Source organism: Eretmochelys imbricata, chromosome 8 (genome assembly GCF_965152235.1).
Source record: "Eretmochelys imbricata isolate rEreImb1 chromosome 8, rEreImb1.hap1, whole genome shotgun sequence".
Classification (NCBI taxonomy): Eukaryota; Metazoa; Chordata; order Testudines; family Cheloniidae; genus Eretmochelys; species Eretmochelys imbricata.
Genome location: NC_135579.1, coordinates 44,820,638 through 44,846,567, shown reverse-complemented (window position 1 = coordinate 44,846,567; position 25,930 = coordinate 44,820,638). Strand labels below are relative to the sequence as shown.

The 25,930-nt window shown below is 49.7% G+C and overlaps 2 protein-coding genes across 4 annotated transcripts in view; both read left to right on the top strand.

Moving 5' to 3' along the window:
• Positions 1-1,990: 1,990 nt before the first annotated feature.
• PLPP6 (phospholipid phosphatase 6) lies at positions 1,991-6,596 on the top strand. Its single transcript, XM_077824382.1, has 2 exons — positions 1,991-2,300; positions 5,568-6,596. Exons 1-2 carry the CDS (start codon positions 1,991-1,993, stop codon positions 5,936-5,938), a joined length of 681 nt encoding a protein of 226 aa, XP_077680508.1. The 3' UTR covers positions 5,939-6,596.
• A 2,280-nt stretch (positions 6,597-8,876) lies between these two features.
• Positions 8,877-25,930, top strand: part of LOC144269028 (flavin-containing monooxygenase 5-like) — a 32,687-nt gene continuing 15,633 nt past the window's right edge. For 2 of the 3 annotated variants that reach the window (XM_077824476.1, XM_077824478.1), the window contains exons 1-2: positions 14,008-14,198; positions 23,876-23,998. The gene's annotated coding sequence lies outside the window, so the exon portion shown is untranslated. Of the gene's footprint in view, positions 9,130-14,007; positions 14,199-23,875; positions 23,999-25,930 lie in introns of those variants that run through there. The other variant, XM_077824477.1, reaches the window with a different exon arrangement.

Here is a 25,930-nt window from a genome sequence, read left to right as displayed (position 1 = left end):
GAAGCCACTGAAACCGGGGCTGTCTATGAAACAAATACAAGAAAATATGGGTAATTCCTCTGTTTTGCCTGCAATTAACAAGAGTATTTGTATAAAAAGGAGATATTTTAAGCAATAACTGACTGCCCAGAAGGGGTAGATCTATGTTCTTTTTGTCTTTCAGAAAATCAGAGAAAACTGATGCCAGCTGAAAAGCAATTCAATATATCATAAATTTACTGGCACAATAGGAATTATGTTCTGTGTTTTGTGTTTGTCTTGTGGCCAGAATTGCTGTGTTTAATTTTTCATAGGACAGTTTAGTTTAAAACTAAATAGAAGGGTTAAATCAAAATGCAGTATCTAAGGAACACTCCTCCTGGGGCATGATGTGCTTGCTTTTAGACAATGGTGGGCCCCAAACCAAAATGGAGTCACATATGCTAACTTTTCCTTAACACTAGGGATAATGAAATATGTGTGGGCAGTTTGCACAGTATGCAGGAGGAAGGGTAGGATGCAACACAGTCAGCCACCATCCCAACACAAACACATGCATACATCATCAGTAAGGCTATGTTTTAGTCATAGGTATTTTTAGTAAAAGTCATGGACAGGTCATGGGGAGTAAACAAAAATTCACGACCCATGACCTGTCCATGACTTGTATTATATACCCCTAACTAAAACTTAGTTTGGGTGCCGCGGGTGCTAGGGGAAACGGCCCAGGGGGCACCGCAAGTGCTGGGTGGGGGTGTTTCCCAGGACCCCCACTGGTGCTGGGGGGGGAGGGGCAGGTGGCGCATGGCCTGGGACTCCCACTGGTGCTGGGAAGGAGGGTTGCCAGGGCCAGCATGCTTCTCCCCTGGCTCCGCACAGTTCCCCAGAAGCAGCTGGTGCATCCCTGCAGCTCCTAGGGGGAGGGAAGGCAAAGGGAGCGCCATGCGCTGCCCCCGCCATGAGTGGGGGCTCCACAGCTCTCATTGGCTGAGAACTGCAGCCCGTGGGAGCTGCAGGGGCACTGCAAGCAGGGGCAGCATGCAGAGCTCCCTGACCCCTTTGCCTAGGAACTGCAGGGACATGCTGGCAGCATCCGCAGAGCCCCCCACACCCCTTGAGGTCAGCGCCACTCCTCACCCCAACCCTGTGCCCCAGCCCTGAGTCCCCTCCCACACCTAAACTACTGCTGCTGCTAGGAGGAGGGGTGTGCGGTGGCCTGAGATTGCCCCAGCAGCAGCGAGTGCGGGGGCCCAGGAGCTGCCCGAGCTGCTTGGGCAGCCCTGGAGCCAGCTGCAGCAGAAGTCACGGAGGTCATGGAAAATCACGGAATCCGTGACTTCTGTGACCTCCCTGACAAACACGCAGCCTTAATCACCAGCCACGTCTCAAAAGACACAATGTGCCAGTCAGGCCACCACCAATGGGAGTTCAGGATGCAGAAGTGTGTTTGGAGCACTGGGCATGTGTATTAGGAGGCGCGTGCATTATGTTTCAGATTTCTGCTGTGAGATTGTTTGCTGTTGTCCTGATTTCCAGTATTGCCAACCCCAAACATTCAAAGGTAGCAAGTCAGGCCCCACAAAATCATGAGATTGGCTTAAAATCACGAGATTACAAAAACAATAAATTTGAGGTGCCCTTTGTTTGTCTCCTGGTTTCTGATTCTTTACCGGGCTTCACCTTTTCCAACTTTCCTCTACAACACCCTGCCCCACCCCATGGGGTAGGACCCCCACCCACCCTGCAGCATACGAACCCACAGCCCCTTCCACTCTCACCCCACCCTGCTCTGCCTCAAGTGGTAGGACGGAGCCGTCCTCCGAACCCACCCCCCGGGGAAGGACTGGACGGAGCCCACGCGGCCTGCAGGTCCGGCCCCTCCTGGTTTCCACGGTGACCGGAGCGAGGGCGCGCGGAGTCACGTGAGGCAGGCGGAAGCGGAAGCAGGCGGCCGGGCTGGGGCCGCCGGGCGGGCGCTGAGGAGAACCGGACGGGTCCGTGCCTGGCCGCCATGCCCAGCCCCCGGAGCAGCCCATCCCGCCGCGCCGCGCCCGTCCCCAGCCCGTTCCGCCGCGCCGCGCCCGTCCCCAGCCCGTCCTGCGCGGCCGTGGCGCTGCGCTCCCTGCTGGCCGCCGACCTGCGGGTCTCCCGGCGGCTGGGCGTGTGCGCCGGGGAGCGCTCGGCCTGGGGCAGCGCCAGGCCCCTCCTGCGGCTCCTCGAGGTCTCCGGCCACGGCGTGCCCTGGCTGGCGGGCACCCTGTATGGGCTGGGCCGCAGCGAGAGCCCGGCGGGCCGGGAGGTGCTGCTCAACCTGCTCTTCGGTGAGGGGCCGGGGGAAGGGGCGCCTCTCCCCTCTCATCACGGCTGGCTCGGGGCCCAGGCTCATCAGAGCAGCGGGCAGGGAAGAGGCTGAGTCACCACCACCACCACCACCCCCCCCCCCGTCGCCTACCTGAGAGCTGCTTCCCGAGAGCCCAGGGGGCAAGTCACCCAGCAGGGTGTATCCCAGCCAGCCCTGATCTGTGCTGGTATCCCAGCCCTGCCACTCTTCTGCCAGCTTCCCAGGGCCCTGCCTCCCTGTGCCCCAGTGCAGGGGCTGCACTCAGCAGGGCTGGGAAACCAGTGTGCCATGCAACCCCTGCCCCATGGGGATCTGCCAAAGCTGCTGCCACAGAGACCGCTTCAGCAAGCTGGCTGCCGGCTCTTCCTGCATCTACACGGTTCCTTCGTCATGGCAGTCTAGGGATTCTGACTCGTGGTCAATTCAGGCAAATGTGCCTTCAGTCATCCTAGGGACACAGCACTTTTGGGGCCATCCCAAACATGCTTGAGATGAGATATCAGTGTTCTGAAAAGGTGGCACATGCTTTCTTCTGTTTCTATGAAACAGCTGTTCTGCCATATCTGGGCAGGTTCTGATAATCTAGATTTATATGGCCATAGTGCTGTGAGCTAGGGTACACCTGAATCCTCCAGCTGGAAATCCTAACCTTCAATGGGGAGTCCAGCATGTAGGGTTTCTGGAAGTGGCTTAAGTGGATGAATTTAGTATTTATGAAAGTAATTGAGGCACTAATAGTGCAGCTGCCTCCAGCTCAGCATGTAATCATAGTCTTGGTTGAGTCACTCAGTTGTGCCTGTGAACCTGAATCCCAGCCTTAGGCACGCCCTGGTATTACAGCTTCCAGACCCTCCCAGTTGTAGACTGCCTTTCATCCCAAACTATGTGGTGATTTTGCAATGCATGCAAACCACTTTCATCATCACTTTATTGTCCATTTTGTTTTCAGTAGCAGCAGCACAGGAGCTGATGCCAGCTCCCTATAGCTCAGCATGTAATCACAATTAAGGGAAGGCTACGTTTTAGTCATGGATATTTTCAGTAAAAGTAAAAAAAAAATTCACACCCCATGACCTGTCCATGGCTTGTACTGTATATCCCTAACTAAAACTTGGGCCAGGGGAGTTCTGGGAGGGCAGGCCGGGGGTGCTGTGGGTGCTGGGGTGGTAGTCTGGGACCCCCACTATTGCTGGGAGGTAGGCAGGCGGCGGAGGCATGTGGCCTGGGACCCCCACTGGTGGTAGAGGGTTGGCGGAGCTGTCAGGCTCCCTACCCACTCCGTGCAGCTCCCTAGAAGTGGCCGACATGTCCCTGCAGCTCCTAGAGGGGGGCTCAGCATGCTGCTCCTGCCACAAGCACTGGCTCCGCCACTCCCATTGGCCGGGAACCTCCACCAATGGGAGCTTCAGGGACGATGTCTGCAGGCAGGGGCAGTGCACAGAACTCCCTGGCCCCTCTGCGTAGGAGCTGCAGGGAAATGCCAGCCGCTTCCAGGGAACCCCCTGAGGTAAGCGCTACCCTGCATCCCAATCCCCGGAGCCTCTTCCCACACCCAAACTGCTGCTGCTGCTGGCCCCAGGGCTGCCTGGAAGCTCGGGCAGCCCCAGAGCCAACCACACTAGCCACTGCAGAAGTCACGGAGGTCATGGAAAGTCACGGAGTCCATGACTTCTGTGATCTCTGTGACAGACATGCAGACTTAATCATAGTCTTGGTTGAGTCACTCAGTTGTGCCAGTGAACCTGAATCCCAGCCTTCAGCATGCCCTGGTATTACAGCTTCCAGACCCTCCCAGTTGGAGACTGCCTTTCATCCCAAACTATGTGGTGTTTTTGCAATGCATGCAAATCATTTTTCATCACCAATTTCATTTTCAGTAGCAACATCCCAGGAGCTGATGCCAGCTGTGCCATTGCCCATTCTATAAACACAATGGACTGCTACGCCTGCTCCCTTGAAAAGATTGAAGGGTCATTGGGGTAGTAGTCATCAGTGCTTGTTTGAATGGGCCGCAAGCTCTTGCAGTACCATATCCTCTGAAGCTGTGATTCAGAGTTCCAGAATACAAGTCACAAGGTCATTCTCTTGCTTTCAAGCTAGCAGGGACATGGAGGCTCATGCTGGCTGAAGAAGCCAGAAGGTCAAGCTCTCCATGGAATAGCCTCCGTATCCATGCTAGCTTGAAAGCAAGAGAATGACCTTGTGACTTGTATTCTGGAACTCTGAATCAGAGCTACAGAGGATATGGTACTGCAAGAGCTTGCAGCCTATTCAAACAAGCACTGATGAGTTTCTACTACCCCAATGACCCTTCAGTCTTTTCAATTGAGCCAGACGTAGCAGTCCATTGTGTTTATAGAATGGTATCTGTTGTGGGACTTCTGAAGGAGGGAAGGAAGAGCGGGAATGAAGAGGATCTCAGGGTGGAAGAAGAGGCGTTCTCTACATATCAACCATCCTATCCTGGCAATTCCTGGCCTGCCAAAGAATTATACTGAAAATGAGCTGTTTTCTGTTGGTCTTAAATGTGCATGCATAGAATCATAGAATATCAGGGTTGGAAGGGACCTTAGGAGGTCATCTAGTCCAACCCCCTGCTCAAAACAGGACCTAATCCCCAACTAAATCATCCCAGCCAGGGGTTTGTCAAGCCTGACCTTAAAAACCTCTGAGGAAGGAGATTCCACCACCTCCGTAGGTAACCCATTGTGATGTGTAAGTAAGAATCTAGAGCTAGGAAAAGAGGTAACAGTTTAGAACAGAAATCCTTTCTTCCCTTCTGAAAAAGGGATTTGTGGGAGCCCTGAGTTGAATGGTGAGCGGAAATGTTCCACAAAGGAGAAAAGCATTCTGGCACAATGAGCCAGATCTTCAGCTGGTGTAAATTGATGACGCTCCCTTGACTTTGAAGGAGCTAGGCTGACTTACACCTGCTGACAATCTTGCCCAGTGAGTTTGGAGGCTACTTGTGGAACAGCGAAGGGCATGGTACTGCACCAAGCCCCAGGTGGCACTAGGATGGCTGTAGGTACACACAGATACACACATAGCCAGGAAACCTATGCTATATTCTGCCCACATACGTGTTTTCATCATGCAGATGGAGTTGGTGCTCATCCTAAATATTTTGTTTGCTTATTACTTTGATTCTGGGTTTCAACAGCAGCATTATTTATCCCTGGGTTAATTTTGGTTAATTTCTATGACACACAACGTGGAAAATGACCCCTTTGTATTTATCTCCTAGCTTTGGTGCTGGATTTAGTCCTGGTGGCGGTGGTGAAAGGGCTCGTGAGGAGAAGACGTCCCACTCATAACAAGATGGACATGTTTGTCACTATCTCTGTGGACAAATATTCCTTCCCATCAGGCCATGCTACCAGAGCTGCCATGGTGTGCAGATTTGTCCTACACCACCTGGTGCTTGCCATTCCTCTGCGGGTCCTGGTGGTTCTATGGGCCATCATTGTGGGCATCTCCAGAGTCATGCTGGGGAGACACAACGTGACAGACGTGGCCTTTGGCTTCATCATGGGCTACATGCAGTACAATGTGGTGAAATACTTCTGGCTGTCGCCCCTGAGTGCACCTGCTCTCTTTGGAGCGTGGAATCAGTGATGGCCATAATGAAAAGGAAGAGGCACACATTGCAGTGTCTTATGCTGCTCAGAGAGCGTGAACCAGGACTGGATGAAAGAATCATCATAAGCCTCATCTGACAAGCAAGACTGACAATATCAACAACATCATGCTTCATTCTGTGGGATATGTGGACTCAGGTTGGGACAAAATGAGATCTGTTGGAAAGCTATTCTTGGTGCCATCTTGCTCTCAATGTGCTGCTGGGCCAAAACATGTACCAGCCCATACGGTTGCACTGGCCATCCCAGGATACGATCGCTCCACATCTCCAGGTGCTGTAGAAGTCGGACGGAGATCTGCATATTAGCCAAGCAGCTAATTCTTATTTTCTTGGTATTTAAGAACATACATCAGTAAGGTCTGTGGTTAGTAGAAATACTGTAAATCAGCACACAGCAGAGGATGCCTGTAGTATAGCTGGCTTACTATCTCATATAGCAGAGGTGGGCAAACTACGGCCCGCGGGACCGTCCTGCCCGGTCCTTGAGCTCCCGGCTGGGGAGGCTAGCTCCCAGCCCCTCCCCCGCTGTCCCCCCTTCCCCCGCAGCCTCGCTGCGCCACACCGCCAGTGCTCTGAGCGGCGGGACTGGCTCTGGCCAGAAGCTCCTGCCGCTCTGAATGGCATGGTAAGGGGGCGGGGAGCAGGGGGGTTGGATAAGGAGCAGGGAGCAGTGGGCGGTTGGGTGGGTCGGGAGTTCTGAGGGGGGTAGTCAGGGGGTGGGAAATGGGAGGGGGCGGATAGGGGGCAGGGGCCAGGCTGTTTGGGGACGCACAGCCTTCCCTACCCGGCCCTCCATACAGTTTCGCAACCCCAATGTGGCCCTTGAGCCAAAAGGTTTGCGCACCCCTGTCATATAGCATAAATAGTAGATGTGACTTCTTATAAATATTGTTAAATAGTTACTTCCTGAAAACAGTCCCTCTGTGCTGTAAATGTACTAATTGGTGCTGTTGCGGCTGATTAATAGTGGGTGTGCCCCCTAGTGGTTTTAGTACATTATTCTGACTCGACCCATTTGTGGGGTGGGTGCACTTCCTCTGCTATAACCTTGAGATTACCAAGGTTTTGTAAATCGATTCTTTCTCCTTCTGAAGCAGCCTGCCCCTCGCTTGCCAGCTACATTCCAGTTACAGAGCCTCACTTTGTCAAGTGGGTGGCTGGTTGGAAAGGTGAAGGCATCTGCTTTTGAATATGTTGGGAATTGGCAATTTTGGGAGTGGAAATGCACAAATAGGGTTTTAATAAAGTGTGGAATGAGTACTCTGGGGTATCTGTACCAGCTCTCCTTTAGGCAGGGTGCAGTTTGTCACTGCAAACAGGAAAAGGCTGTCCTAGCAGTTGGGTAAGCAGAGCTCCCTTTCATGTATTCTTCTGTCATCAGAGCAGGGCATTCGAGCACAGTTACTCCCTCTTACACCTCAGTTGAAAGGCAGACAACATGCAAACAGTTAATGCCACATGAGGACACGTGGTGTAGACTGTTTAGGTCTTTAAAAATAAATAAGCTCCATTGAGATCCTGATCTCAGGTATGTAGGCCCCAATTCAGCAAGAGGCTTCAACATGTTAGTCGGTGACTATTCCCATTGATTTCCATGGGATTATTCATGTTCTAAAATTTCGGTATATTGGTTATAGCACTGCTGTCCACTACAGGAAAAAAAACAATCAAAATAACAGTGGAAGTGATGTGTGCCAAACTATATTTTGTTATTTTTGTCTATTCTATGAAGCTGATTGTATCTAAGCAAAATCAATTCTACAATAAATGGAGCTCTATGCTTGCTGAGACAAATAGGAAAGAACATAAATGTTGTTGTGTAGAGTGGTGATGAAAAGGAAATTAACAAAGTAGCCAAAGAGGCAGAAAATAAATTCTTTAGCTAGAGCACTGGTGGGAAGTTCTTCTGGGTCTGTTAGGCCTCCAACAAGGAAAAGCTATGCAAATAGTTTCTTTGCATAGCCAGTGAGGAGGAAATACCCACTAGATAGTTATTCTTTTGGGGTTGTGGAGGGAAGGCACAGTATCTGAATTGAAAAAAGAGATTGCAGAACTACTTGAGAAATTAAATTCCAAGGGGCATATTGTATTCATGCAAGAGGTCTGGTGGAAAGAAAAAACTAAGGTCACTTTAAAAAAAAAAAAGTGCCATGCAGTGTAATGTATCCTTAAAACCAATTACTGTACCAGGAGTACTAATGATCCATTCCAGTATGGCAATTCCTGTTTTCCTAAGCACCTGAGAGATGTACAGATAAAGGGGTGGGGAAAATATTAAAGTAAAAATAACAAATCTGTGATCTAGCTCTGCATTCCTCCAGTACATCAGTCATGTGGCCTTGAAGATGGACATGTGTAGGAATGTGTGGAGAACTGTCTTGTCCTTATAAATCTAATATAAAGAATATGACACCACAAAGGTGTATTATCCCATAGAGTTACCTCAAGAGATGAGCCTGTAAAGCTTTCTAATATCCCCGAATGCACCATATGGTAAACATACTTTGGAATAGAAACAAGACTTCTGAGCTTTGTGTTAGTATCTAGCTTGATGACTTTGTGGTGCCAGGTTGTGTAAAAAGTCTGCAGGTGAGCAACAGTGCTCTTGCCTAAAAGGTAAAGATTGTGACGGGGAGAAGATGTGGGTGCCATTGCCTTGTTCAAGAGGGATGAATTCAGACTGGAGCAGGTGCACAGAAGGGTTACTAGGATAATCAGGGGAATGGAGAGCCTGTCTTACACGAGTTTCAGAGTAGCAGCCATGTTAGTCTGTATTCGCAAAAAGAAAAGGAGTACTTGTGGCACCTTAGAGACTAACAAATTTATTTGAGCATAACCTTTCGTGAGCTACAGCTCACTTCATCAGATGTAGCTCACAAAAGCTTATGCTCAAATAAATTGGTTAGTCTCTAAGGTGCCACAAGTACTCCTTTTCTTTTTGTCTTACACGAGGAGACTAAGGGCACATCTTCACTACAGAGCTAAATCAGCACTGCTGCAATCGATGCAGCGGCATCGATTTAGCAGGTCTGGTGAAGACATGCTAAATGGATGGGAGAGTGCTCTTCCGTTGATGTCTGTATTTCACCTCCCTGAGAAGCATAGAGTAAACTGGTGGGAGAGCATCTACCATCCACACAGCACGGTGTAAACACTGCGGATCTAGGTACGTTGACTTCAGTTACATTAGTCACATAACTGAAGTAGCATAGCTTAGATTGATTTGCCACAGTAGTGCAGACCAGGCTTAAAACAGCCTGACTTGTTTAGCTTAGCAAAAGTCATGCTGAGAGGGGATCTGATTGCTCTCTATAAACACGTTAGGGGTAAACACCAGGGAGAGAGAAAAGCTACTTAAGCTAAAGGACAGTGTTGACTCAAGAATAAATGGGGATGAACTGGCCAAGAATCAGTTTAGGCTGGAAATTAGAAGAAAGTTTCCTACCATTAGAGGAGGGTGGTTCCAGAGCAGCCTCCCAATAGGAGCAGTGGGGCAAACAACCTAACTAGTTTTAAGATGAAGCTTGATAAGGTTATACACAAGATGATCTCATGGGGTTGCCTGCAATAGCAGGGGACTGGACTCAGTGACCCAGGAGGTCCCTTCCAGTCCCACATTGCTATGTTTACAGATGTAATTAGCTCTCCAATTTTAAGACAATTGGGCAATAACTGACCTCGCTGAGAAGATACAGAGATATTAGAGCAGCTGGTTTCTTGTCAATGGTCACATTCCAACCTCCATGCAAAGAGGGTGAAAGCATTTCATTCCGAACTCTGGTTTTGATGCTCTCATAACTTAGGCTTTAAATTGCTGTTTTTCTGCTCAGCTAAAGTGAATTCACTTGGAAAGCTTCAACAAGATGATTTTAAGTGAGCCTTGGAGTGTGCACTTGTCCCTTTTAGACAAATACTGGATGCTGTTTTCATTCTTATGGCTGTGCAGGCCTATTTTTCCTAAAATGTTTTTTGCTCCCCCGTTGTCATCTGAAAGGATCCTGCAGCGGTCCAGAACAAGTCCACAGAACCTTGTGGTCCAGGTTACACAATGCTACTTGTGATGTAAAAATCAGTGTGGATACCTTACCCTTGTCCATCACTAGTGCGAACACAGATATGAACACAGCCTCCATCCCCTGTCCAGATTGGAAAGCAGAGGAGTGGGGTCAAAATATCCATAGAATTGAGATCTAGTTGGACTTGTCCTCATTTCTGTCTTCTAAAAAGAAAGGAAGTTCTAGCAGTGACAATAATTGCCATATTTTAGAGTAGCAGCTGTGTTAGTCTGTATCCGCAAAAAGAAAAGGAGTACTTGTGGCACCTTAGAGATGACCAATTTAAATTTGTTGGTCTCTGAGGTGCCACAAGTACTCCTTTTCTTTTTGCGAGTAATTGCCATAGTTGGTAGCTAATATCTAGAGATGGTTTACTAAGCAAGTTTATACTCTCAGCTTGTTCAGACAGCTGTAAGGAGACTGTCAGAGTGTAATCTATGAATTAAAGATAGTTTTGGGTGCCATGCCTGCCAATCTTTATGGCTTTCAGATCAGTTTTCTATATCTTAAAATGCTGTGCTTTGTTTCCTCCCCCCGTTATGTGAAAGAACCACACAAACTGTAGGGAAATGGACTCTACCCAAAGTGCTGGTATGTGCACAGAATGCAGGTAAAGTACATAAACAGAAATGTTTGTCTCTGATGCTTCAGTGGCTGTAATCTTGGATATTACTGGCTGTTTCCAGAGAGGGGTGAATTTTTGTTTTAAATTGAAAGTGTCCCTTTAGCAATCCCCGTCAATAACTTGTCTGATGTTCACTGCAGGGTATCATTTGTCCTTCTGTAAAAAGTTTGGTATGAACATTACAAGTTCTCTGTGCCTTCACTGTCTGGGTGACTCTTAGGTGTGTGCCGGCATCACTAGCAAGAGAATAACTATATCTTGCCAAAAGATACAGGACAGAATAGGAACTAATTCTCCATCCTCCTAAGGCCCCTTTACAACACTCTGGTGGCATAAAAGAGGCAGAATCAGGCACTGGGAAATAATCCCTCCGTAAGGGGGTTTCCCCACTATTGCAGCCCTACACCTCTCCACTCCAACAGGTTATAGACATATGGGACTGTCAGCTCCAGAATATGGGGAGTCCAAAGTTGGCTAAAGCTACTTTCTCCCCCTGCCTCCCTTCCTGTTCCTGCGCTCAGCTCTGGGGAATGAGGGACTTAGTGCATTCGATTTCTATATATACTGGAGTAAAATGTGGCCTAAATAGTTGAAGAATTCTAAGATGTTTACAGAAAATTCCTTTGAGTGTTTTTTTTTAAGTATGTATTAACTCTAGAAGCCTAAAGGCCAATATCACATACTATCCTACATTTTTATACTTCTCATCATTTGTAATATTGTCAGAGCTTAAAAATAAAATGACACAGCCAAGGCTAACACTGCTAGCTTAGCAAATTAAGCGCTTGTCTTTTACTGGAGCTTGAAATGCACCTAATGTTCTTATTTACTTTGTGGACTGTGTGTTGTACAATGTATGATGGCTACAGCTCTGGGAGTGGGGTTTATAAACCTCAAGCCCCCTCTGCTAGGTACAGTTCTGTGTACTTCCTATATAAGCAATGCCTATTTCCCCAGCTGTATGTTAATGTTTTTAGTGTGTTGTATGTTAACACGCTCCACCTTGTGGCCACCAGTTTTCAGTATGGTCAGACTTCAGGGCTGATTAGGCCGAGAGTGGTCAAAACCACTTTAACCCCACATTGAAATCTTTGAGCAATGTAACTTTTCACAAAGGCCTTGGCCTGGAAACGGCATGTTCTTGGTGCTGGATTGAAGGTACAAACATCTGATTTGCTCCCAAACCAAGAAGACTTTGAAAAGCACAAAGCTGCCAGCCAGGACCTTTGCTGCATAATGATGCATGCAGCCCATTTACCAGCTAATGTCCCAAACCACATAACTCAGCAAAACTGTCTTCATCCAAAATGCCACTAGATTTCCTTGCTAGAACAGAATTTGCAGTGTTCTCATTTGAAACGCGTTGTCGCAGCTCACTTAACTACAAGAGTTATTGTCTGTCAGACCCATCTGTGCAAGGAACTAGTTATCCAAGTGTTTAAATAAAGTGGATTATTTACTGTGGTGTAAAGCTCTTGTGTATATTACTTTGCACTTATTTTGAGCGTGCAGAGCTCTCATCCCCTCTCCAGGCCTGCAGAGAAATGTAGGCAGCACTTAGCCATCAGCATAGTGATTTATAGCAATGTAGTCAAGCTGAATGTAGTGACCTCAGGTTGTATTTTTCAGCTCTTCTCTGGTTTTAAGTCTTTCAGTGAGTTTTAATAAGGTGGGAATGTGTATTCATGCATATCTGTGACGTATGTTTTTCTGTGTATTGTGACTACTACTGTGGAATCAAAGATGCCTTGTTTAGATTAAAGGATCAATCATTCCAACTCACCATGGCTCATGTGAGCTGATGTTTCACGCTCCTCTTTCCTGGTTTGCACAGCTGCCACTTATAACTCAAGGTAAATGGTCTGTCAGTCACCTCATGCACACCCTGCTTTAAAGCAGTCACTCCCCATGCTTCTGCTTCCCAGTGATTCCTGTCCCCATGCACCTCCCCTGCCTCCTCACACTCCCCTCTCTCCTTCCCTGTCTCATGCAGGAGGGGAGAGTTGGCACAAGACCTGGAGCCTGTTGTCAAGGTGGCCGTCTCCTCTGTATTCCTGGGGTCCTCTCACCCAGGCCAGAGAGGGGACTGCCAGAGTGGGTGGCTCAGGCTGCCTGGATCCAGCTCCTCTATGGGTGGCCAGAGGGGAGAAGGAGCAGAAGAGTTTTTGCGCTGCTGTGGGGGAGCCGTGTAGACATGGAGCAACCAAGTGGTGGCAGGCACCCTTGTGTGGCACTCCCTGCTGGGGCTGCCACCAGCATTTATTACACATCTGCTCTTGTCCCCAGATGCCCCTGCAAGAGGGGCCCTGCTCTACCCTGTGCTGATGTACAGAAAATGTCTCCCGCCTCAGAGTGTTAAATATCCTCAAACCTAACCCACTCCTGAGATTCAAAATATTCCCAGGGGGAGCCGGGAAAGCCCAGCCATTCTTTCACCCACCTGCCTTGCTTTCAACCCCATGTCCTTGTCCACCATGGGCTTCTCTCCCCTCCCCTCTTCTGAGGGCAGTGCAGCTGGGCTAGCCCTCTGTTCATACCTCGCTGTGGGCTGGGTTCCCCCAGGAACTGGATCCAGAAGCTGCTTGGCTGTTTCCAGCTGTGTGGCCTTTTAAAGGACTTGGGGGAACTATGTGGCTATCGCACTGGGAATCTGGGGGAATGGGACCAGCAGGCTATGCCCTGGAGATGTTGGGGTGGATTAGCAAGCTGCTGCTTATCCCAAGGGACGTTACCACAGTACAGTAGGTAAAGCGTATGAGGGAGTAGGGTCCATAGGGATGGCTAGATGGTTGTGGGGATAAATAAGGATCAAGGGTGGGAGAGTTACAGGTTTGGCTAATTCAGCAAAGCTTTCTAACCGCCCCTGCCCCTTTGGATGCTTAGATGGATGCTGAGTCTGTTCAGGATGGCTAGCTGTGCTCATCAGCTGCCCTTTTTCCTCAGGAGAGCCGGCTGAGTCATCCATAAGCAACAGAGTGGATGAGTTTGGCCTCTGTTTGTATATTGCCTTCAAACTTGCCAGCATTTCTCAGATCCATTGCTCCAAAATTATTCGCTGAATAACATCTGCAAATAATTCTTTGCCTGCCTTTAATGAGTGAGACATTAACTGCTTGCAGCCCTGGCTGGATTCATCAGGAGAGCTGGGTTCTGTTCCCAGCTGTGCCCCAACCTGCTGGCGCAAGGTCACATCCCCTCTGTGTGCCTCAGTTTCCTCTCTCACTCTTTGTCTGTTTCGAGTACAGACTTTCTCCTTTGTGACTGTGCAGCAGCCGGTGCAATGGAGCCTTGAGATGCACTCTGCTAATACAGGTAATACTAACAGTCAACCACCATCTGACAGAGGAGAGATGGAGGAGCCAGAGAGGCACTTTCTACCCCAGCGAGAGAGACTTCCTCAAACAATCAGGAATCAGAAAAGGCATCTGATCAAAAAGGACAAGGAAAACCTGTGCCTGGGAGAAAGGAAAGAGAGGTCTTTCTGCTACATAGCAACCTCCCACTTGGTCAGAAATGGACACCCCGTCAAAGAGCAGGCTCAGTGAGTTGCTAACGGTAAGCAGATCTTACCTGGGTTGGTCTCTTTCTTACATGGCCACAGGTGCAGCAGGTCCCATAGCTCCCCAGCTTCAGCCCAGCTTCCCCCAAGGCTCCACACACACCATTCCAGAGGCCAGCAGATTGGATTTCAGGCCAAATACACACATGGCATATTCTCTTTCAAAACTACATGAGCCCCACTGGGCACAAAAGACAGACTCAGCCATTCAGTGCTTTGGTGTCAAATCATCTGTAGGATTGATGGGGAGGCTCAGACACTTCCGAAGGGTGGTTACTCTTAGAGTTAAACAGTCTCCTGCAGAGCATGCAGCTCTCCAGGTCCCATCCAGACGCATCCACAGGCAGCTGGGGAGAGAAGCAGTGTTAAGGTTGATCCCTGCCTGTTGGCAGCTCCTGAGTCTGGCCCTTTAAGGCATATGCTCAGGGCAGTCCAATTTTGTCAGAAGAAATCTATTTGTACCATGTCCCCTTTGCCAAGTGGCCACAATTTGGGGGCTTGGTGGGTCAGCTTCCTGTTTGAAGCAGGGATCAGTGAAACAGGCTAGTGTTTTCTTAGAGTGATTTGTGTATTTACAGAGCATGTGTCAGGGTTGCAAGGCTGGCTGCAGCTGCACCTCTGTCCCTCCCTGGTCTCTCTGCATGTACCCCTCAGGTACCAGGCCTTGTGCCTATACTTCTCCTGGGGTGGAATTTTGCAGTTCTCCCATGCTTAGACCGGGACCTGGGCTACAGCCCCCTGTGTACCAACTGTGTTCACCCCATAGATCCAAGTGGGTGTGGCACCTGCAGTTCTTCCCATAGGGAGTCTGTGGCCAAAGGGGAACAGAGCGACCAAACAACCTGCCTGAAACCAAAAGTCATGGTCATGTAACAGTAAAGCAAAGCATTCAGAGAGAGGAATTTAAACCAAGTCTGCCCACATCTCTCTCTCCTCACAGCTTGCCATCCCATGAGGGCAGTCTAGGCTGGCCTCTCTTCTTCAGCACTCCAGCGGATGTCTGGATTCCCCCAAACAACAATACCTGAACAGCCCCCACTCTGGACAGAGAGTCCCTTTGTAAACAGCTGGAGTCCTTCTGGCTCCGAGACCTATTCCTGGCCTGCCATTGTCTCTGAACAGCCCACGAGTGTTTGCACCAATGTGGATTATCGTGAGCCGTTATGAGTCCTTCCTGCGTGTTTTCCTTACGGTCCCCCTGTTAAACTAAACTAATATAGCCATGCACTAAACATCAGCTAGACCACATCAGGGGACAGCCCCAGCTCACACAGGGGTCTCCACCCTCACTGCTACACCACTCCCTTTGTAGGAGGCACAACCCTCTCTGGCCCACAGCTGGTGCCCTGAGAGATGGGGCTGTGAATGGAAGGCTCCTCTGCCTACTGCCCGGTTCATCCCAGTCAGGACAAGAGAGCAGAGGAGTGGGTCGGGGCTTGAACCAGGAGGGGAAAATGTCGGGCTGACTGGGTAGTTTGCTCTCATGGTCAAAGCTGAGAAGGAGGCAGAAAGGAAAATAATAATCATCCCTAGCCCTTATATAGCACTTTCCATCAGCAGAGCTCAATGGAGTCAATGTCATTATCCCCATTTAACAGTGCAGGAAACTGAGGCACAGAGCAATGAAGTGACTTGCCCAAGGTCATCCAGCAGGCCAGTGGCAGATCCAGGAACAAAACCAGCATTGATTGTAACGGGTACCTCAGTGACCACGGGACCAGCCCAGAATCCCCTCCTCTGGGGACTCTGTTACCAGACAGGACATGATCAGTCTGCAGGTTCTTGAGAAGTCCCCTGGAAATGGAGATTTGAGGGATGAAAAGCTGGCTCCAGTGATGTCAATGGCAAAACTCCCACTGACTTCGGTGGAGCTAGGATGTTACCTGTGGCCCCAATCCCACCCTGAGAACTGGGCAGCAGAGCCCTCTGTATCCTATTCTTACCCTCCAGCATATCTACCTCTCCTCCCAGTTAGTGTCATCTGCAAACTTGCTGAGGGTGCAATCCGCACCATCCTGCAGATCATTTATGAAGATATTGAACAAAACCGGCCCTAGGACCGACTCTTGGGGCACTCCACTTGATACCAGCTGCCAACTAGACATGGAGCCATTGATCACTATCCATTGAGCCCGACAATCTAGCCAACTTTCTATCCACCTTATAATCCATTCATCCAGCCCATACTTCTTTAACTTGCTGGCAAGAATACTGTGGGAGACCATGTCAAAAGCTTTGCTAAAGTCAAGGAACAACAGGTCCACTGCTTTCCCCTCATCCACGGAGCCAGTTATCTCATCATAGAAGGCAATTAGATTAGTCAGGCACGACTTTCCCTTGGTGAATCCATGCTGACTGTTCCTGATCACTTTCCTCTCCTCTAAGTGCTTCAGAATTGATTCCTTGAGGACATGCTCCATGATTTTTCCGGGGACTGAGGTGAGGCTGACTGGCCTGTAGTTCCCAGGATCCTCCATCTTCCCTTTTTTAAAGATGGGCACTACATTAGCCTTTTTCCAGTCGTCTGGGACTTCCCCTGATCGCCATGAGTTTTCAAAGATAATGGCCAATGGCTCTGCAATCACATCCGCCAACTCCTTTAGCACTCTCGGATGCATCGCATCCGGCCCCATGGACTTGTGCTTGTCCAGCTTTTCTAAATAGACCCGAACCACTTCTTCTTCCACAGAGGGCTGGTCACCTCCTCCCCATGCTGTGCTGCCCATTGCAGCAGTCTGGGAGCTGACCTTGTTTGTGAAGACAGAGGCAAAAAAAGCATTGAGTACATTAGCTTTTTCCACATCCTCTGTCACTAGGTTGCCTCCCTCATTCAGTAAGGGACCCACACTTTCCTTGACTTTCTTCTTGTTGCCAACATACCTGAAGAAACCCTTCTTGTTACTCTTAACATCTCTTGCTAGCTGCAACTCCAAGTGTGATTTGGCCCTCCTGATTTCACTCCTGCATGCCCGAGCAATATTTTTATACTCTTCCCTGGTCATTTGTCCAATCTTCCACTTCTTGTAAGCTTCTTTTTTGTGTTTAAGATCAGCAAGGATTTCACTGTTAAGCCAAGCTGGTCGCCTGCCATATTTACTATTCTTTCTACACATTGGGATGGTTTGTCCCTGTAACCTCAATAAGGATTCTTTAAAATACAGCCAGCTCTCCTGGACTCCTTTCCCCCTCATGTTATTCTCCCAAGGGATCCTGCCCATCAGTTCCCTGAGGAAGTCAAAGTCTGCTTTTCTGAAGTCCAGGGTCCGTGTTCTGCTGCTCTACTTTCTTCCCTGTGTCAGGGTCCTGAACTCGACCATCTCATGGTCACTGCCTCCCAGGTTCCCATCCACTTTAGCTTCCCCTACTAATTCTTCCTGGTTTGTGAGCAGCAGGTCAAGAAGAGCTCTGCCCCTATTTGGTTCCTCCAGCACTTGCACCAGGAAATTGTCCCCTACACTTTCCAAAAACTTCCTGGATTGTCTGTGCATCACTGTGTTGCTCTCCCAGCAGATATCAGGGTGATTGAAGTCTCCCATGAGAACCAGGGCCTAGTAACTTCCGTGAGTTGCCGGAAAAAAGCCTTGTCCACCTCATCCCCCTGGTCCGGTGGTCTATAGCAGACTCCCACCACGACATCACCCTTGTTGCTCACACTTCTAAACTTAATCCAGAGACTCTGAGGTTTTTCTGCAGTTTCATACTTGAGCTCTGAGCAGAATCATCCAACAACTGGTTGATGCAGAGAAAAAATGATACAATTCTTGGACAAATCCAAAAAAATAAATTGCTTCAACACAACAATCCATGGCAGACTGGCCAACAAGGTTGAGTGAGTATACAGCACATGGTATGTAATCAACCAAAGCATTACGCTCTTTTATCTTTGCCTGCATCCCTGAATATTTGCCACTCATATTACTTGCATTGTCATGGCTTTGGCCATGACAAAGGCTGATGTCAATCCGATTTTTGTTGAGGAAACCGAGTAGGTATGAGGCAAGTTTCTCCCCTGTGTGGCTGGTGATGTTTATGAAGATCTTGAAACGTTCAGCTGGTCCAATGGGTAGCACATAATGCAAGATGACAGTCAGCTGATCTACATGTGACACACCCAGTGTCGAGTCGACAGACACTGAAAAATATCCTACATCTTTGATCTCATCTACAATGGCTGATAGCATCATCTTTGCCAGCAGTGCAATGAATTCATCACAAATAATCTTTGATAAATATGATGTATGGCCTTTTCCATGATTTGCGTGTTCATTGATGTGCTGAGCTAAGAAAGGGTCAAACTCAGCAATTAGCTCTAAAACACCAAGGTAATTGCTATTGTGTTTCGATCCAACAGTCTCATCTGCGCCACAGAATGGCAGATCATGCTCAGCAAGAAAAGCTATGGTTTCAACTATGCATCTGAGAACATTCTTCCAATAAGCACAAGCTTCCAAAAACTGGTTTTTCATTTGGGTATCAATTCTGCCACTTTCTTTCAGGCATGGTAGCTGCTAACTGACCATGTATGCTGCTTACTCCTTGCATGATTGGTAATGTATGCAGTATTCTTCAATGACTGAAGCCTTCGCAGACCATTCCCCACTTTTTATTGCTGCCTGTTTTCTGATACCAAAAACAGTATACCGTCTTCTTAGAAGGCGAATAGATGAGCCATTCTCACTTGTCAATCTGTTTGTTAGGCTTCAGATATTCAAATACTGATTTGGTCAGATAAGGATTCTGGCTGGTTTACTCTCACTTTGTCAATGAAAAGTCAGCATCTAGATTCTCAAAAAGAAAAGGAGTACTTGTGGCACCTTAGAGACTAACCAATTTATTTGAGCATGAGCTTTCGAAATAAATTGGTTAGTCTCTAAGGTGCCACAAGTACTCCTTTTCTTTTTGCGAATACAGACTAACACGGCTGTTACTCTGAAACCTGTCATCTAGATTCTGGCATTTCTGTGTACCCTTCTCAGTCCAATATGCAATGAGATCTTGAGAAGTCATGTCCCACTCACCTGGATCGTTGGAGAAGTCTTCAGAGGAGTGGGGTGAGACTGCAGCTACAGGCTGCTCCTTTTCAACAGGCGCAGGTGCGACGGGTTCACTTGGTATTCACCTGGACTTCCTCATCACCAGACTTAGTAGGAGGAAAAATCGTTAGGCAAGGAGGAGTACCTTTCAGCACTACATCTTGTCTTTGCCATCTTTCTTTGGCCTCCTTCAGTTTCTGCCATCCTCCTTTCTTCAACATTGTTTGTAATGTCCACTGTAGGCCTGCTGTGTACAAAGTTCAATATTACTTGGGCCCACAAACAGTTACTTAGCCCACAAAGACAAAATCACAACCACCAGAAATTGAATTCATAATCTTGATGGATTAATTTTGTACAAAGCAATATCTAAGGAGACAAAAAATTTCCGATGACCACGCTGCTGTCGCTCAGCTGTTACTTCAATATGTAATGGAGGGCCTACAGTAGGGCCTAAAAATAGGAGAGCATAAGGCTATAGCCTTATTAGCCTATGGGTTAATCCGGCCATGCTAAGGACCCGAGCCATGGAACAGGACCCCCTGGAGTGAGGCACTGCACATACACAGAGCAAAAAGAAAGTCCTGCTTTTGGCCCACTGCCGCCAGTGTGCACCCCTAGGAACTGGACATCAGTATGAGCACTCCTTATTTGAGAAGGGGGAAGCACCCTCTTCCTCTGTCTTCATACAAGGCACTGAACGATACTGTGCCTAGTATGGGCTAGATGCTTTCCATGCACTTACAGACAGCCCCTGCTCTGAGGAGCTCACAATCTGAAGACAGAGGTCAGGGAAGGGGGAACAACAGCGGGCAGCTTATATATAAACCAATGAGATTCACCATGGGCAGCATGGCAGTGGTGCATTGTGGTGTGTAGGAATAGGGTAGTTTCCCTTTAAATCATTTGTGAATCTGCTAGTGGTGCTCACTGCTAGAGGCACCAGTGCAGATATTTCTTGAGTGTATGAAATTCCAGTTCTCCCCTCTCCAGGAGGACCCTGTTCCAGTCCTTGCTCATCCTGCCCCCTGCAGGAACCTCAGCTTTCCCCCAGCAAGGGAGTCTCCCCGCTCTCTCACCCACACAGTGCATGAACCAGGGCCGCCAGGAGTTGGGCTGTCGGCAGACTGCCCTGCATGTCACTGTACGGGAACAGACTTCCCATGCACCAGTCACAACCACCATTTGCCCTTCCCCCTCGGTGTGTTTGTGTGGATTTAGTAAGCCTGGTTCTCTGGGACTCAGCTGTGCCTGGGCGGGGGGTGTTGTCTTTTCCTATTGCTTCTGTTGTGCAAGGAGCACAAGATGCAATGTGGCTCTGTAAGAGGGACTGAGCTGTGGACGTGGGAAGGGCCTATGGATGAGATCAGACCGCATCTGAGGGTTGCAGGGGAGAAGGGGATTGTGAAGGATCCACAGATGGGTGGACAAGGGCATTGGTAGGGACAAGGCAATGCAAAGCTTGATAAGGGAGGGTAAGTCGGGAGCAGCAGAGTTTTACTGAGTCTTGGAAGTGGTGACAGGAAGCGTAAATGTGATACAATACTGGATGGGAAACCAGTGGGGAGATTCCCGAAGGGGAGTTACGTGATCACACAGATGGGCAGGGCCAATGCACCTGGCAGCAGTGGCTTGTGTGGATGACCGGCCGTGACCTTCCACAGCATGTCAGAGCTTGGTCCCATGAGCAGGCGCAGGGAACTGCAGGAGTGGAAGTTGGGAGCAGGTCTGCAGGGGGCCCAGCATTCTGCATCACTGGCGAGGGCAGAGGTATTTTAATGTGTATCTCTTGGAGGGGCTCAGCAGCCGAGTCACCACAAAGGCACGAAGCTCCCCCTGTGGGCTGGCATAATCCATAAAGACTGTTCCTCAATCAGTGACAGCATTAGCATGTTGGAGGATGTGCTGGAGCACAGAGAAAATAGGCCAACTGCAATGAAACAATTGTCTGCAACAAATGATTGGAGCAGTTCTAATCGCAGCTGTGCTGACATGGGCTGCAGCCAGGGGAATGGAATGTGGCATGTTTGTATCATGAAATGTCTTGTGTGTTTTGGAAGAGCTGGGCCAAAAGTGGGCCAATGTGTGTGACCCTAGGGTAAGTAGGCAGAAGTCACCAAGTGTCCCTGTGCCCTGTTTCTGGAGTTCTTCCTCCAGTTGTGGTTCATCTGTGACCTAACCCTGCCCTGGGGGAATCACTGGGCCTTTGGCTGTCTGTAAGTGTTGCTAGGGCCCTTGTGCTGAGTGGCTCTACTGGTGTTGGATGATGCGCACGCCCTGGGAATGCTGGATGCACCCCTTAGGCACAAGGGGATGGGAAATCCACATCCAAGGCAGAGGCACGGGCTGCTAGATCATATTTATGCACAGCCAGGCAAGCCATTGCCCCACTATGCCCACAACCCTGTCTGCTCTTCCCCCTGGGCATGCTTGCAGATGGGACCAACAGAGCCACTCTCTTGGTTAGCACACAGTGGGATGCTCCCCAGGCTGTAAAAGTGCTGCACAGGGCACCCACCATGCTCTTCTGGCATATAGGTACCGTGGGAACGCTAGGTCGAAGCAGAGTGCCTTCCAGATGTTCTGGGGAAGATAGGCTTCTGGCAAGTTCAGTCCCTGTTCCAGACTCATGGACCAGCTGCCATGAGAGGGCCATCTCCAACACTCCCTGGACTCACCCATGTGGGTGGCAATGGGCAGTGACATGTAGCAGTCATGGAGACTGACCTAGGCCCTTACATAGCTTGGGCCATTTTCATGAAGGGCATTGAACATCAGGGCAGCAGCCTCAAACTGGACTCAATATTCAACCGGGACCTTGCACAGGGAATGAAGCACTGAGGTCATGTAATTTCAGCAGCCCTGGGTGCTAACTAAGTGGGCTGCTGCATTTGGAGCAGTTTCATCCCTTGGGATGCTGCACTGCGATCATTAAACCAGGAGCTCAAAACTCTGTAAATCTCCAGGGCCAAGTTCCAGAGGAAGAGATGATATTGCCTGGCCAGGCCAGCCTTTCCTATGCTGTAGCTGTCTGTGTGACTGGCAGCAAAGTCCAGGGGTACGCCAGTGTTGCAGACCAATTTGATAATCTGAAGGCAGACACCCTTCAACAGGGCATTGTCCTGGTGGCTAGAAGTTCTAGAAGATGTTCACTGTCCCCACCAACTTCACCTCAATCTTCACTGGGATTAGCTTCAGCCAGCTGCTGTTCATACAGTGCTGATGCCTCCCATGCATTTGGTTGTCTGGGAGCGAGTGGTAGAGCAGTGTATATAGGAAGCACCATTTTCCAAAGCACTTAGGTGCCTTAGTAGCCTAAGTCTTATTCTCAAGTGATGTAGGCACATGGGAGGTGCAGCGAGATTGACTTGCAGTGAGATTTGGGCCCCTAGATGGCTAGATAACTCTTGGTAAAAGGGACTTGGGCTCCTAAAGTCACTTTAGGCACTCTTGAAAATGTTATTGAGGGGAGGCAAGTCTTTAGAGGAACTCGTTATCCAAGGTGATGCATTTGAATGAAAGAGAAATAAACCTTTATGATGAACCAAAAGCGTAGAGGCTCTGGCAACCCAACAGGAAGTGTCCTGCTCCTGAAAACTCCATTCTGTTCGCTATAGGTTCCTATACCACCCTCGCCACTATCGTATCTGAGCACTGTCCCAGCGTGCATTAAGTGACATGACTAACATGTGGGTTCGTTCTCTCTCCTGCCGGGGGTAACTGTGTGGGCAGCAGAGTATTTGGGTTTGATAGGGATTTTTTCACTGTTGTGTGGAGCCAGCAGGTCTCTGCAGCAGCTGTTGTATCCCTATTTGGGGGAGAAGGGGGGTGTTTCCTTCTAGGCCATACCACGTGCATGAGAAGGGCAGAGATTTCCTTAATTTCCTCCTGCCAGAGGAACTGGTGATCTTGACATCACCATTTCCGACCTCATCACTAGAGCTGGGTGGAAGCTTTATCTGAAGACCCAAATCACTTGCACACTCAGATGGACAAGGATCTCACCAGGTGGAAGCCCCTGCAGCCTCTGTCTGTAACGGAAGAGGGGTACAAGGGAGTTGGGCACTGGAGCTGGATGAACAGGGGAAGTTCTCTGTAAACACCGTGGGGAGCTCTGACTCCTGGTTTGATCCCTGTTTGTATGGTTTGTTGTTCATTTTTCCATGAATATTTGTGCAACCAGGTTTGATTAGCACAAACGCTTGGAGAGAAACTTTGACTCATATGCCAGTGCATATTGGTACACACGGACACCTGTTTGTTAACCAGGTCTGTGACTGATGGTAGCCATTGCACCTTCCAGCATAACAGTACATGCATGGGAATGAAAAATTAATCCATCCGTCACTACGCACCTTCTTCTCCGTGCAGAGGCACACGCTTGCCACTACCACGTTGTCCATACACCACAAGCAGCACCCCACAGCTGACTCACTAAATGTCTAGCACGTCCTTCCTCAAATACCCCCATAGTTTGCGCTGAGTAAAATCCTGTGTTCATTTACCATGAGTTAGTGAAACACTCGATTTAGTCTGACAAGTGTCTGGTCTTTGCAAGTAAGGAAATTATTTTTTAACTCATGGAGGTAAATCTTGGGTTAGCAATTAACAGATGCCAAGTTAATGTGTTACTTATACAGGACCAAGAGTACAGCTCCCTCCTATAACGGGGGAACAAAGGATATGATTCTAGGGTAGAAGGCAGAAATTGACTGCGTGGACTCTGGCAGCACTGCTGAGCCAGCAGCTACTCGGGAGAGCAGGTACGTGGAGTGACTTACCTAGGTGCTGTTTCTGTAGCAGGTGCAGTGTAGTGTGGAATAGCACAGGAGTGTCCAGTTATGGGTTTGGCCAGGGAGTTTTAAGGAACAGCGCCAAGGGATTGTAGAATCCTAGCATCTGTGGGTCTTCAATGTCTGTTGGGATAGTAGGTGCTTTACAGCATGGCCAAGAGTTTTAGAAGTGACTATTCATTTTGGCAGCCTGACTAGAGACACCTTAAAGGTGCTGGATTTCAGAGGGTGGGTGCCCAGCACTCTCTCAACATCATATCCTGTTCAGGTGACTACAGCTGGTCCTCCCAAATCTTTGGGACCGGACCCTGCCGTCCATCTTCCTCAGGAAAAATGAGCTTTCTAAACAAATCCTGCCTTGGACAGGAGGAGAGAGGCACTCCCTGAGCCATTGGTAAGGTGCCAATTAAACAAGGTGTTGTGATCATTGCATCCTACACAGTTATGGACTCCACTGCTTGTCCCCAGCCCACACACAACATTGCCTGTGGAATCCTGCCCTTAGGCACGGAGAAGATGCACCTGCCAGGGTTTATGCAGTCCTTCTGGGTGCTAGGTTGAAGCCAGTGGAAGATTTATGGCAAGGTATATCCAGGGGTGAAAGTAAGTTGAGTGACTTACTGGTACACTGGGGCCACCTCTGGCCCCTGGAAGGGGCGGGCCCGAGGGCGGAAGGGGCAGGGCTGAGGGGGTCAGAGCCAGCCCCAGCCCACCCTGTATGGTAAGTGCCCCCCTCCTTCTCTTCCTCCTCCTCACCCCCCTCCCCCACTGGGATAGCAGCAGCAGCCTGGGGCTCCGGGGGCTATTTAAAGGGCCCGGGCTCCCCTGCTTCTACTGCCCCGCTACTTTAATTAGCCGCCGGAGCCTTGGGGAAGTGGCGGGGCTCCAGCGGGTATTTAAAGGACCAGGGCAGCAGAGGCAGCTGGAGCCCCTCCCCTTTAAATAGCCCCTGGAGCCCCCGCTACGCCAGGGCTCTGGGGGCTATTTAAAGGGCCTGGGGCTCCCCTGCTTCTACCGCCCTGGTCCTTTAAATAGCCCCCAGAGCCCTGGAGCAGCGGCGGTGGGGCTCCGGCGACTATTTAAAGGGCCGGGGCGGTAGAAGCAGGGGAGCTCCGAGCCCTTTAAATAGCCGCCGGAGTCCCGCAGCCGCTACCCCAGGGCTCCAGCAGCGGGGCTCTGGAGTCAATTTAAAGGGTCTGGGGCTCCAGCCACTGCTGGGAGCCCCAGGCCCTTTAAATTGCCCCCTGGGGAAGACGGGCTGCCCCAGTACGGTGCACCGGCTCTTGCCCCTACGCTGTACCGGGGCGTACCGGCTTACTTTCACCCCGGGTATAGCCTGCCAAATGTGTCTATGTTGTCTCTGGCAATGGTGCTCCTTCTGTTCAGAGTGAGCACTGATCAGCAGCCTTTTCCTGCACAACAATCTTCCTTAAGAATGACAGAAATAAGACCCAGGAAGTCAGCTTACCCAGACTCCCACGCTCTCCTCTCAGCAGGGCCGGCTCTAGGATTTTTGCCTCCCCAAGCAAAAAAAAAAATTTGACCGCCGCCGCTTTTTTTCCGTGCCCTCCCACACCCCCGTCTCCGCTCCAATTCCGCCCCTTCCCCAAATCCCCGGCCCCGCCTCCTCACCCGGGTGTGTCTCATTTCCCCCCTCCCATTGCTTCCTGCGGCTCCCCGCAGCAACCCCTAGCTCACCTCCGCTCCGCCTGGTCCCCTGAACACACCGCCGCTCCGCTTCTCCCCCCTCCCTCTCAAGCGGTGGTGGAGCGGCGATGGTGGAGTGGAGGCGAGCTGGGGCGGCGGGGGCCGGCGCCGGAATGACACCCCTAGAAATGTGCCACCCCAAGCACCTGCTTGGTTTGCTGGTGCCCAGAGCCAGCCCTGCTTCTCAGTCCAGAC

Bases quoted from the DNA above. Each gene is read 5' to 3' on its own strand.
- PLPP6 (XM_077824382.1), top strand. From the start codon at position 1,991: ATGCCCAGCCCCCGGAGCAGCCCATCCCGCCGCGCCGCGCCCGTCCCC. The intron at 2,301-5,567 runs GTGAGGGGCCGG...TTTATCTCCTAG, and splicing joins GCTGCTCAACCTGCTCTTCG to CTTTGGTGCTGGATTTAGTC.